The 13,906-nt window shown below is 44.9% G+C and overlaps 1 protein-coding gene across 1 annotated transcript in view; it reads left to right on the top strand.

The window, feature by feature from the left end:
• LOC117658614 (solute carrier family 12 member 9-like) overlaps positions 1-13,906 on the top strand; it is a 143,169-nt gene that overhangs the window by 38,331 nt on the left and 90,932 nt on the right. Inside the window, exons 4-6 of the mRNA XM_060684951.2 lie at positions 3,523-3,825; positions 7,084-7,191; positions 7,308-7,419. Coding sequence (XP_060540934.2) covers positions 3,523-3,825; positions 7,084-7,191; positions 7,308-7,419 — 523 coding nt within the window. The remainder of the gene's footprint in view (positions 1-3,522; positions 3,826-7,083; positions 7,192-7,307; positions 7,420-13,906) is intronic.

Here is a 13,906-nt window from a genome sequence, read left to right as displayed (position 1 = left end):
CAGCCTAGGACCATGATGGCAAGGTGGCAGGCAGAGCCCTCTCTGTGGGCACGCTTGCCATTGCCAGCTGCTTTTCTGGTTTCCGGTGTGGCAGCTAGCTGGTCTTTGCGGGTACCAGAGCGCTGGAAAATGGCCAAAAAACAGGCCGTTTTTGGGCCATTTTCTGGGCTGTTTTTGGCCTAAAACAGCCCAAAAATGGCCTCAAAAACAGCCTGATAAAGGCCTGAAAACGGCCCCCAAAACAGCCAAAATAGGTCGTTTTTTGGGCTGTTTTCAGGCTGTTTTTCGGGCCGTTTTCATGCCTGAAAAACTGCCTGAAAACTGGCCTGAAAATGGCCGAAAAAACAGCTACAAAACAGACATGTGCGTGCCGGCCAGCTGGACTTCGGGTTTCCGGTGTTCTGGCGTGCTCATGCACACACATCCACGCATGTTGCAGTTTGGGCACTTGGTGCCAAAAAGGTTTGCCATCCCTGGTATAGGACATTGGAAATGTAGTTTTCTTTACATGCCCTGTGTTCATTGGCAAATACGTTTTAATAGCACTTTTTTTTTTTTAAAAAAAAGATATCTCTCAACAGAGACAAAAGCAAAATAAAGAAGTGGATAAGATTGCATAAGTGAGAATGCAAGGCTGCTGTCAGGTTTCGAGGTCGTCTCAAATAAATTGCATTTCAAACAAAGTCTTTGATGAAAAACTCCCATTTATTAAGCACGACATTCTAACTCCGACTCCATCGCAGCCAACACTGACTTCCTGACCCAAAACCCTCCCTTTCCTTTCCCCACTCCTCTGCACTCATTGGCCATCTTCCAAGTCACTCTACCCCTAATCTACTGCTCCAGCTCAAAGGAATTTCCTCCCTCCCATCCCATCTCCTAGGGGATATTATCGCCAGGGAAAATAAGTAGGTGAAAAGTCAAACGTCCCTTTCCAGACGCCTCCGCTTCTCCTTCTTATGTCAGTACTAGAGTAAATGCAGCTTGAAGTGCTGACAGCTGCCTTTTCTCCTGGCAAGGCTGGCCTCCTTTTTTCCTGTAAAAACATGGTCTGGGGAATTGCCAGCATATGGCGGGACTGCCATCCAGTGTGCAAAGCCAAGGAGATGTTATTTACAAATGGATAATGGGAAATTAGCCGGGTGGAATGCAAATGATCTCTAGGGTGAGGGGGCGCTAGGGGAAGTCCCTTGCATGGCTGTTTAATTTTTTATTTTCCTTGGTAATTGACATGCAGTCTGCTGCCTGAGAGGCTCCAGGCTGCTTCCAAGGGAACAGTAGAGCCAGCATGAAAAGCTATCAGGGTTTGGAGTAAAGGAGGTTGAATAGTATTCTAGGATTTAGGTAAATAAATCTCTTTTGAGCCTCTTTGTAAGCTGTAATAGGGAACAGGTTAATTTAAATTGGCCAAAATGGGGAGCAGACTTCAACATCAATAACCAGCTTCCCCCTCTTCTCCATGTTTCTGTGTCTGTACATGTGTATATGCGTGTTGGAGGCGGGATAAGTAAGAGACACACAAAGAAGCAGAGTGAGCAGAGAATGCAGTAGAATAAAAGATATGCAACTTCTCTGTTATTTTTCATCCGATGATCTGCCTCTGCCAATGGCTGGTTTCTTTTTTATCCAAGTACGTATTAGAATAGAATAGAATAGAATAGAATAGAATAGAATAGAATAGAATAGAATAGAATAGAATAGAAAAGGATATAGGATAGGATAGGATAGGATAGGATAGGATAGGATAGGATAGAATAGAATAGAATAGAATAGAATAGAATAGAATAGAATAGAATAGAATAGAATTAGAATTCTTTATTGGCCAAGTGTGATTGGACACACAAGGAATTTGTCTTTGGTGCATAGGCTCTCAGTATACATAAAAGAAAAGATACGTTCGTCAAGAATCATAAAGTACAACTCTTAATGATAGTCATAGGGTACAAATAAGCAATCAAATCATATTAGGAAACAGTCAGTATAAATCGTAAGGATACCAGCAACAAGGTTACCGTCATACAGTCATAAGTGGGAGGAGATGGGTGATAGGAACGATGAGAAGACTAATAGTAATAGTAATGCAGACTTAGTGAATAGTTTGACAGTGTTGAGGGAATTATTTGTTTAGCGGAGTGATGGCGTTCGGGAAAAAACTGTCCTTGTGTCTAGTTGTTCTGGTGTGCAGTGCTCTATAGCGCCGTTTTGAGGGGAGGAGTTGAAAGAGTTTGTGTCCAGGATGTGAGGGGTCTGTAGATACTTTCCCAGCCCTCTTTTTGACTCCTGCAGTATACAGGTCCTCAATGGAAGGCAGGTTGGTAGCAATTGCTTTTTCTGCAGTTCTAATTATCCACTTATCCACTGAATTATCCACTGAAAACAGCCCCAAAACAGCCTGAAAAAGGCCTGAAAATGGCCCCCAAAATGACCAAGCTAAGTCATTTTTTTGGGCGTTTTCGGGCCAAAAGTTGCCCAAAAAACTACCTGAAAACAGCCCGAAAAACAGCCACAAAACTGGCATGCATGCGCCGGCCAGCTGGTCTTTGGATTTCTGGCATTCTGGCGCGCGCACGCACACACACATGCCTACACGTTCCGGTTTGGGCACTCGGTGCCAAAAAGGTTCGCCATCACTGGTATAGGGTAGTGATGGCGAACCTTTTCGGCACCAAGTGCCCAAACCGGAACGCACATGTATTTGCGTGCATGCGTGCATGTGCCGGAGTGCCGGAAATCCAAAAACCAGCTGGCCAGCACACTCATGCCTGTTTTTTGGCCGTTTTTCGGGCTGTTTTCAGGCCGTTTTTTCAGCTCACAAAATGGCCTGAAAACGGCCCAAAAAGTGGCTTAAAAATGGTCCAAAAACAGCCTGAAAATGGCCCCAAAAACGGCTTGAAAACGGCCTGTTTTGGGGCTGTTTTCTGGGCCATTTTCAGGCCATTTTCCAGCACACGGTGTCAGCGTTCCAATTTATATCTCCTCCAGCGCTGACATGAATGAGAGAGGGAGAAGCTTTGCTTTAATGCTGAGATGAACTTTAACCTAGTTTCCTGCTCTTTAGTAGATAGCGTTACCTGGGTGATAGAGGGAGGGGGGAATTCCTGTGAATAGAAAGTGCTTGGGACGAAGAGATGGATCTGCACGATGGCCAATGAGACATTGGGGTTGAAGAATGGAAAGGGAGGGTTTTGGAAGGAGGTGCCAGTTTTGGCTGCACAAAGAGTTCAGGGATGTCGTTCTTTCTATTCTTAAATAAAGAAAAGATTCATCAGAGACCTTGCGTTTGAGAATGAAGTTTATTTAAGATAGCTGCGAAACCTGACACATGGAAGACCAGAAGAGCAGCTGGCGACGATGAGCGTGCCCACAGAGAGGGCTGTGTGCCACTTCTGGCACAGTGCCATAAGTTCGCCATCACGGGTATAGGGTCTCCTGCTGGAGCAGGGGGTGGACTTGAAGACCTCAAAGGTCCCTTCCAGTTCTATTCTATTCTATTCTAACACAATTTTCACAATTTTTACGCAGAGGGGACTATTGGGACAGCCACACAGGTCCTTCCCCGCGGTTACTGGTTCGACCTCTTGTACGCCACAGTCCTCCTGTTCCTGTGCCTTCTCGTCTGCCTTGTGGGTGCCGGCATCTACGCTAAGGCCACCTTCCTCATCTTCCTCATCGTCATGGTGGTGCTGGGTACTGTCTGCCTCAGCTTCTTTATCGTGGGCGTCCGGGTTGTGGGGCTTCCCGCGACCACGGATGGCAACCGCACCGAACTCGCCAATGCGTCCTTCACCGGATTCAAACTCAGCACCCTCCTGGATAATCTGCATGGTAAGTTGCACGGGACTCTTCTGGATCCCTTGGCCTTGACTTGAAGGCGATGTTGTGCAACGGTCACTAAACGAAAGGTTGTAAGTTGAGGACCACCTGTACAGCCATACAACCATTCGTTTAGTGGCCGTTGAAAGTTACGACGAAAAAAGTGGCTTATGACCGTTTTCATACTTACGACCATTGCACCATCCCCGTGATCACAGGGTCAAAATTCAGACCGGTTCATATTTATGACGGTTGCAGTGTCCCGGGGGGGGGGGGTCACGTGATCACCTTTTGCGACCTTCTGACAAGCAAAGTCAATGGGGAAGCCGGATTCACTTAACAACTGAGCCTTGGTAGTACAGAGCCTTGGTAGTACAGTGGTCTAAAGCACCCTGTTATTAAGACCAGCTGCCTGCAATTACTGCAGGTTCGAATCTCCCCAGGCTCAAGGTTGACTCAGCCTTCTATCCTTTCTAAGGTAGGTAAATTGAGGACCCAGTTTGTGGGGGCAATAAGCTGACTTTGTATAAATATACAAAAGGATGAAGGCTATTGCTTAGCGCATTGTAAGCCGCCCTGAGTCTCCGGAGAAGGGCGGCATATAAATCAAATTAAAAAAAAAAAAAATCGTGTGACTAAAATAAGAACTGCTGTGATTCATTTAACATTTGTGGCAAGTTAAATGGGGCAAAATTCATTTAGCAACTGTCTCACTCAGCAGCAGCTCTTTTCGGGTCAGTTGTGGTCATAAGTTGAGGTCTATATGTACAAGATTAGAGGCTGCCAACCTTGCTTTCTATAGCCAGCTGCAGTTATGCTACCTCCGGGGTCGGCAACCTTAAACACTCAAAGAGCCATTTGGATCCGTTTCCCACAGAAAAGAAAACACCGGGAGCCACAAAACCCTTCCCGTGCCTGACTATTTACTGAGCAACCACAAAACTAGCATATGTAGTTGAATTAAACGTTCTGTTTTCTTCTGAAACTTTTCTTTTCTTGGATTTATCCATGATTGGCCTGCCGGGGGGTCGAAAAGCTTAATAAATTGTGCGTTGGTGGGTGTCGCAATTTGGCAGTTGTGACCCACATTTTGAGCAACAGGGAGCCGCAAAAGAGGGATGAAAGAGCCATATGTGGCTCCAGAGCTGCAGGTTGCTGACCCCTATCCTACCTCAACAGGCCACGGTTTATGCCTGAAACCCTCCTTTGAAGCTTGCCAAGGGCCTTGTGTCCCAAAGGCGCTTTTTCAGGAGGCAACTGGACTTCCTTGTCCTTTCTTTGAAGATGTTTCCCTTCTCACCCAAGAAGCTTCTTCAGTTCTGACTGGATGGTGGGGGATGGAAGTTTCTCCTGTCAGAACTCAAGAAGCTTCTTGGAGGAGAAGCGAAACGTCTTCAAAGAAAAAACAAGAAAGCCCAGTTGCCTTTTTAAAAAGCACTTTGGGGACGGCTATGACCTGGATGACTGAGAATCTTCTAGACCAAAGGGCCTGGTGAAATTCTGACACTTTCAGCCATTTTTAAAACGCTGGTTTTTAATTGGCCTGGCTGATGCCACTTGGCTGACTTCGTGCCCATCGTTTCTAGAGGAGAAAAACTGTATTTCTTTAGGAAAGATGGCTGTTTTTTAAGCCTGATAGCTGCAGCGGGAAGCCCGTAGCTCAGTGTTTCTCAACCTTGGCAACTTTAAGATGAGTGGACTTGAGGAGTTCAAGTCCACTCATCTTAAAGTTGCCAAGGTTGAGAAACACTGACCTACCGTATTTTTTGGACTGTAAGACACATTTTTTTGTCTCCCAAAAGGGGATGAAAATGTCTGTGTGACTTATAGACCAAATATTGCCGAAGCACCACCCACCCGTTTTTTGGCCTCAACACACCCTGTTTTCAGGCCTTTTTGGGAAAAAACAAGGCAAAAAAATCCTCAAAAACAGGCCGAAAAAATCCTCAAAAACAGGCCGAAAAAATCCTCAAAAACAGACCGCAAAAATCCTCAAAAACAGGCCGAAAAAAGCGTCAAAAACAGGCTGAAAAAAGACCCAAAATCAGGCCAAAAAAAGCCTTGAAAACGGGCTTTAAAAAGCCTAAAAAACAGGCCGGAAAAAGCTTTGAAAACAGGCAGAAAAAAAGCCTCAAAAACGGGCCAAAAAAAGCCTCGAAAATGAGCCAAAAAAGCCTCGAAAAAGGGCCAAAAATAGGGCCAAAAAAAGGGCCAAAAATGGGGAATGCGGAGGCCAAAAACTTTTGTTTTCCTCTTCTAAATTTAGGTGTGTCTTATAGTCCAAAAAAATACAGTAAATTAACTGCAAAAGAAACTAATCTAAGGCATTTTGCTGTCTAAAAAAATAGGGCTGGTCTAGCTTAGAAAAGCAATTCAATCTTTTCCAATTACAGGTAGTCCTTGACTTATAACAGTTCATTTAGTGACCATTCCAAGTTATGACCACAGTGAAAAAAAGGGACTTATGACCGTTTTCCACACTTATGACCGTTGCAGCATCCCCATGGTCATGTGATCAACATTCAGCCACTTGGCAACTGGTTCCTATTTATGACGATTGCAGTGCCTCAGGGTCTCGCGATCCCCTTTTGCGACCTTCTGACAATCAAAGTCATTGGGGAAGCCAGTTTCTAACTAACTTAACAAGGGCAGCGATTCACTTCACAAGAAAGATTGCAAAATGGGGCAGAGCTCACTTAAGCAATGCCTCACTTAGCATCAGAAATTTTGGGCTCAACTGTGGTCATAAGTTGAGGACTATTGTATATGTACAACCAACTGTGCCAAACTGAATTTGGGGTGGTAATTATAGTCAAGGCATCCTCCTGCAAGGGGGTGGGGGGTGGGGTTTCCTCTACATCTGACGGAACAGCTCCTCGGTCATTAAATGAGGAAGAATTGTTTTTAGGGAGGGAGGGCGCCCTGCTTTTTTTCATCCTTGTTGTGGCAACCCAGTGTGTTGAGTTTTTAATGTTTTTAATGTTTTTAATTTTTAAATGTTTTTTATAATGATTTTTTAAAATGTATAGTGAGCCGCCTTGAGTCTTCGGACAGTGGCGGCATATAAATTGAATTAATTAAATTAAACTAAATTAAATTAAATTAAACTAAACTAAACTAAACTAAATTATAAATTAAATTAAATTAAATTAAATTAAATTAAATTAAATTAAATTAAATTAAATTAAATTAAATTAAATTAAATTAAATTAAATTAAATTAAATTATTAAATTAAATTGACAATTCTGCTTTACACTGTCCTTTTGCAGCGGACTATAGTGTCGATTACACAACTGGCCGGCTGATGAGCTTCAGCACTGTCTTTGCCGTCATGTTCAACGGTTGCACGGGAATCATGGCTGGGTCGAACATGTCAGGTGCGTGGGAATCCATCAGGCTGGAAGGGGAGGATGGGTAGCAGGGAAGGTCGAGGCAGGAGGGCCCCTCCTTTTTCATTGGGATGCTCCTTGAGCAAGCTTTCCTCTCGTTCCAGGCGACCTCAAGCGGCCCAGCTATTCCATTCCTCGGGGTACCATCATGGCCGTGATATTCACCTACATTGTGTACAATTTGTTGGCGGTCCTCCTGAGCTGCACCTGTGACAGGTAGGTAGTGGACCGCCCACCAGGGGGCGCACATATCCTACACAGCAATCCTATGTGAGGAAGAAATCCTCTAATCAAGGTTTCTCTCAAGCTCAGCAACTTTAAGAGGCGTGGACTTCAACTCCCAGAATTCCCCAGGCAGCATGAGCTTCCAGGCTTCTTAAAGTTGCTGAGCTTGAGAAACTTTCCTTCCCTTCCTCCCTTTTCTTTTTCTTTTTCTTTTTTTTTCTTTTCTTCCTTCTTTCCTCCCTCCCTCCCTTTTTCCTTCCTTCCCCTTTTCCTTCCTTCCTTCCTCACTCTTTCCCCCTTTTTCTTTCCTTTCTTCTTCTCTCCCTCCTCCTTTGTCCACCCTCCCTCCTTTCTCTTTCTTTCTTTCTTTCTTTCTTTCTTTCTTTCTTTCTTTCTTTCTTTCTCTTTTTTTTCCTACCTTCCTTCCTTCTTTACTCACCCTCTTACTCTTACCCTTTCTTTCTTTCCTTCCTTCATTTCTTCCTCCCTCCTTCTTTTTCTTTCTTCCTTCCTTCCCTCCTCTTTTTTCTTTCCTCCCTCTCCTCTCCTCTCTTCCCCCCTCTCTTCCCCTTTCTTTCTTTCTTTCTTTCTTTCTTTCTTTCTTTCTTTCTTTCTTTCTTCCTTCCTTCCTTCCTTCCTTCCTTCCTTCCTTCCTTTCTCTCTCTCTCTCTTCTCTCTCTTTCTTTCTTTCTTTCTTTTTCCAGATCAAAAGATAGAATCCTCCATTCAGCTGCCTGGAATTGATCCCTGCCCCATGCTGCTCATTTTTCCTCTTATCTCCCTCTGTTGCCTCCATTCTCTTTCGGCCTTAAAAACAGCCACTCTTCGTTTCATTTGGAAATCCAATTGCTTAGCCCGAGTTCCATCATATCAGGTCTCTAGGTATAAAACGCCACATGCTGCGTCCTTCAATTGGCTCGCGCAAATGAATAATCCAATTCTAATCCGCCTGCCTTTTATCAGCCTAGTTCAAAAGTTTTCCCAGTGTTGGAATTGACACTGAAATTCAGAAGTTGGGTGAGGGAGTTTTCTGGTCTTAAATCAGCATTTCCCAAGTTTACCCATTTTAAGATATGTGGACTTCAACTCCCAGAATACCGCACGGTGGCTGAGGTATTCTGGGAGTTGAAATCTGCTAAGATATTTAAATTTAGTAGCTGGAGTAGTGAAGGATTGTGTCAGACTTCGATGCTATCTCAAAATAAACGAATTTGAATAAATGCAATCTGCACTGTGATTGGTGCTGTGGGTGCGGAGGAGGAGTTTCCCTTTTCCCCCGCCTTTTTCTTCTGTGTGCTCTGTATGCTGTTTGCGGTTTACCTCATGATGCTCCTATTTGCCTGACTATCTTGTCTGCTGCAAATAGAGATGCTAAATATATTAATTTATATAAAACCACAAGTTTGTGTCAGCGTCTCTGACATCATTTGGACACCTGCTGCGCAATTTCCCTGACAATTAACCTGGACCAAGTCTAGTCATGGACTACCTGTAAATTAAATTAAATTGTATATGTCCACTGTTGTGCAAGAAACCCCTTAACAAATATCTTAACACAACACAAACTGTTGTGTTAAGGTATTTAAATTTAGTAGCTGGAGCAGTGAAGGGTTGTTCAATCAGCCAGAACACACAGTTGTGGTTGATTGATTGGAGAGGGCTGGTTCCCGCGTGAGGCAATCTGCGCTGTGATTGGTTGCTAGGGGTGTGGAGGGGGAGTTTCCCTTTTTTCCCGCCTTTTTTCTGTGATTTACCTCATGATGCTCCTGTTTGCCTCACTAACTACCCTGTTTCCCAGGGGTAAAATGTAAAATTTGTTACTACCGGTTCTGTGGGAGTGGCTTGGTGGTGGTGGGTAATGTGACTGGGTGGGCGTGGCCAACTTTTTTTTTTTTAAACTTTTCAAAGCATTTTTTCTAATGCTTTGAAAAGCCTCTGCCCATCAGGCAACTCAGCTGGGATGGTCAGAGAGGCTTTTTAAAAAAATACCTCTCTGCCGATCAGGCAACTCAGCTGGGATCGTCAGAGACGTTTCACCACCTCTTCGGCCAAGAGGTTGCAGAAAAAAATGCTTTGAAAAGCCTCTGATGATCCCAGCTGAGCCACGTGATCATCAGAGGCTCTTTTTTTTTTACTTTTAAAAGCATTTTTTCGTCGGAAGAGGTTGTAGAAAAAATGCTTTTAAAAGTAAAAAAAAAAGCCTCTGATGATCGTGCGGCTCAGCTGGGCATGTGGGGGGGGGGGCGCAGGGATTTTTGCTACTAGTTCTCCGAACCACCCACCGCCATCTCTACCGGATCAGGCAATCCGGTCTGAACCGGGAGCATTTCACCCCTGCTGTTTCCCCCCAAATAAGACATCCCCTGATAATAACCCCAATCGGGTTTTTGAGCGCATGGCAATAAGGCCAAGCGCTTATTTCAGGGTTCAAAAAAATATAAGACAGGGTCTTATTTTCGGGGAAACACGGTAGTTCACTGTATACATTGACATAAAATGTATTTATTTATATAAAAACACAAGTTTGTGTCAGCGTCTCTGACTTCATTTGGATACCTGCTGCGCAATTTCCCTGACAAAATCCACACGTCTTAAAATGGTGACGGTTAGGAAACACTGAAGAGAAAGATGTAAGACAGAGGAGACAGAATGTGGAGAATTTGCAGTGTTTTCCAGAAATGGGCGTTGTGGATGAGTTGGGAGTTGGGGACAGACATTGTTTGCTTTCATCAGAGCGGTGTGGTGGCCTAGAGGTGGAGCTCTCGCCTCACAATCAGGAGGCTGTGAGTTTGATCCTAGGTAGAGGCAGATATTTCTCTCTCTGGGCACGATGAGAATATAGCTGCTGAATATAACTCCACATTGGTGACAGGAAGGGCATCCGGCCAATAAACACTCAGCTCCATTCAGTTGCCCAGATTCCGCCCCGCAAGGGATTATGGGGTCGTTAAAATAAGGATGATGATTGCTTGCTTTCATCACTGGTCAATCGTGGTTGTGTAGCTTTGCGTTGTGATAGTCAGGTCAATTCAGTTGCATCCTTTTGTCGGGGTGCCTAATACAAGTAGAGGTAGCCTTTGACTTAATAACCACAATTGAACCCAAAATTCCTGTGGCTAGGTGAGCCATTTGTTAAATATGTTTGTCCTCATTGTACAACCTTTCTTGCCCAGTTATTAAGTGAACCACTGCAGTTGTTAAATTACAGGGAATCCTCAATTTATAACACTTCATTTAGTGACTATTCGAAGTTACAACGGCACTGAAAAAAGTGACCTAGGACCTTTTTATCAGACTTACGACCTTTGTAGCAACCCCACGCTCATGTGATCAAAATTCAGTTGCTTGGCAACTGATTCATACTTATGACCATTGCTGTATCCCAAGGTCATGTCATTTTACCTTTTGCAAACTTCTGACAAGCCAAATCAATGGGGAAGCCAGATTCACTTAACAACCGTGTTACTCACTTATCAACCGTGGTGATTCACTTAAAAACTGTGGCGAGAAAGGTCGTAAAATGGGACAAAACTCGCTCAAAACAAATGTCTCGCTTAACAACAGAAATGTTGGGGCTCAATTTTGGTTGTACGTTGAGGACTACCCGTAGTCACACGGTTGTTATGTGAACCTGGCTTCCTCATTGACTTTGCTTGTCAGAAGGTCGCAAAAGAGAATCCAGAGAGGCTGCAACCGTCATAAAATATGAACCAGTTGACAAGCGCCCGAATTTTGATCATGTGACCGTGAGGATGCTACCATATGAAAAATAGTCATGTCTCTTTTTTTAGTGCCATTTTAACTTGAAACGGTCACTAAATGAACTGTTGTAAATCGAGAACTACTTGTTATATCAGTTGCGGCCTTGTGTGATGATGCATGGCTGGCTGGGGAATTCTGGGAGTTGAAGTCCATGTCTCTTAAAAGTGGCCAAGGTTGAGAAAGCCTGTTCTAAACCATCCCTCTCATATTCCCACTTCCTGATTTTTCCCCCTCTTGGTCTTCTAAAAACAATCTGGGAAAAATTAGGCTCTTCTCTCGGTGCAGGAGTCTGGTTTGAAAGGTAAAGGTGAAGGTTCCCCTCGCACATATGTGCTAGTCGTTCCCGACTCTAGGGGGCGGTGCTCATCTCCGTTTCAAAGCCAAAGAGCCAGCGCTGTCCGAAGACGTCTCCATGGTCATGTGGTCGGCATGACTCAACGCCAAAGGCGCACGGAACGCTGTTCCCTTCCCACCAAAGGTGGTCCCTATTTTTTCTACTTGCATTTTTTACCTGCTTTCGAACTGCTAGGTTGGCAGAAGCTGGGACAAGGAACGGGAGCTCACCCCGTTACGCGGCACTAGGGATTCGAACCGCTGAACTGCCGACCTTTTGATCGACAAGCTCAGCGTTTTAGCATCACAAATGGTGGTGCTTAATCCCACCCAGGGAAGGGAAAACCGCCATCCTCTTGATGTCAATGTCAGGGTTCCTAGTAACACACCCAACGAAAGAAAACTCTGAGGCTTGAGTTTCCTCAAAGTTATTTCAAGCCATCTTTTGCATTGGGCCTTCAGGCCTGCCACATTTCCTACTGTGGGAAACTGGGAGGGGGGATTGTATGGAGCAAGGGTGATATATTTTATTTATTTATTTATTTATTTTTAAAATTTTTATACCGCCCCCTTTCCCGAAGGACTCGGGGCGGTGAACAGCCAAAATTAAAAACACACAATACAAATATTAAAATGCATTTAAAACGAAATTAAATTTATCTTTGGCTTCCCCAATTTAAAACCCCTTACCCATAAAATTCCCCAATTAAAAGATTTTTAACCCAGCCAGGCTTGCTGAAATAAAAAAGTCTTCAGGGCCCGGCGGAAGGTATGGAGGTCCGGGATCAGTCATATCCCTGGGGGTAGCTCCTTCCAGAGGGCGGGTGCCCCCACAGAGAAGGCTCTTCCCCGGGGGGGTCGCCAGCCGACATTGCCTGACAGACGGCACCCTGAGGAGGCCCTCTCTGTGGGAGCGTGTTGGGCGGTCATAATATATAGTCATAATAACATTCCTTTCTCAGAGAGTCAAGGACATCTTGCCCTGGAACTGGGAGGTAGGTATCTCCAGTTGGGACGGTGCTTTGACTGGACCATGTGATGGACATGTGGGTGTTAGGCAGGGGCCTGGACTTTCCTTTGTGTGGGGAAAACCTGGAAGCTTTCAGATTCGGGTTTTCCCAAATGGGCCAATATGACATCTCTAATAAAATGGCACTTTGAGGAAACTCAAGCCTCAGAGTTTTCTTTCGTTGGGGGTGTTCCTTGGAACCCTGATACTTGATTGATTCCACCATCAACACACAAACATAAGAAACAACGGATGGAAACGAATTAAGAAGGGTAGCAACCTAAAACTAAGGAGAATCCACCTAACAGTGAGAACAATTCACTGGTGGAACAGCTTGCCACCAGAAGTTGTGGGTGCTCCATTGCTAGAGGTTTTTAAGAAAAGACTGCTGGACTTGGCACCCCAATTTTAATCACTCATAAACAGTTTAATCAATTGTAAAATTATAAACAACTAAGAAGACCCTGGAAACTAAATCATATGCAGAATGGTGGCAGGAATTGGGTATGGCTAGTCTAGAGAAAAGAAGGACTGGGGGAGACATGATAACAGTCCTCCAGTATTTGAGGGGCTGCTACAAACAGGAGGGGGGGTCAACCTATTCTCTATAGCAGTGGTCCCCAACCTTTTTATCGCCGCGGCCCGCTGAGCGCGCGCAGGGATGGGGCCACGGCCCAGGAGCTTTTGCGCAGGCCCATTGCGCACGGCCCAGGAGCCTTTGCGCTGCAGCGTTCCTGTCCCCCGGCTGCTGCGCGGCCCGGTGCCAGGTACTCCACGGCCCGGCACCGGTCCGCGGACCGGGGGTTGGGGACCACTGCTCTATAGTACCTGAAGACAGGACAAGAAGCAATGGGTGGAAACCAATCAAGGGGAGAAGCAACCTGGAATTAAGGAGAAACTTCCTAAGAGTGCTCCATCACTGGAAGTTTTTAAGAATAAACTGGGCATCCAAATTTCTGGAACGCTATAAAATCTCTTGCTTGAGTTGGACTTGGATAAATCCTGTTTTGAAGGAGCCTTGGTGGTGCAGTGGACTAAAGTGCTGTTAAGTAGCACTTAGCTGCCAGCTGCCTGCAATTACTGCGAGTTCAATTCTCACCAGGCTCAAGGTTGACTCAGCCTTCCATCCTTCCGAGGTAGGTAAAATGAGGACCTGGATTGTGGGGGCAATAAGCTGACTTTGTATTAAAAAAAGAACACCGCTTAGGGGGGCCCCCGAAAGCCCTACTAAGCAGGTATATACAAAAGTATGAAGGCTATTGCTTAACGCCTTGTAAGACACCCTGAGTCTCCGGAGAAAGGGCGGCATATAAATCGAACCAATAAATAAAAGATTGTGCATGCCGATCTACAAATCAGACTTTGGATAAAATG

This window comes from Pantherophis guttatus, chromosome 6, assembly GCF_059756535.1.
Source record: "Pantherophis guttatus breed Tessera chromosome 6, ASM5975653v1, whole genome shotgun sequence".
Lineage (NCBI taxonomy): Eukaryota > Metazoa > Chordata > Lepidosauria > Squamata > Colubridae > Pantherophis > Pantherophis guttatus.
Note: the sequence above shows the minus strand (reverse complement) of the source record. Positions and strands in the feature narration are given on the sequence as shown.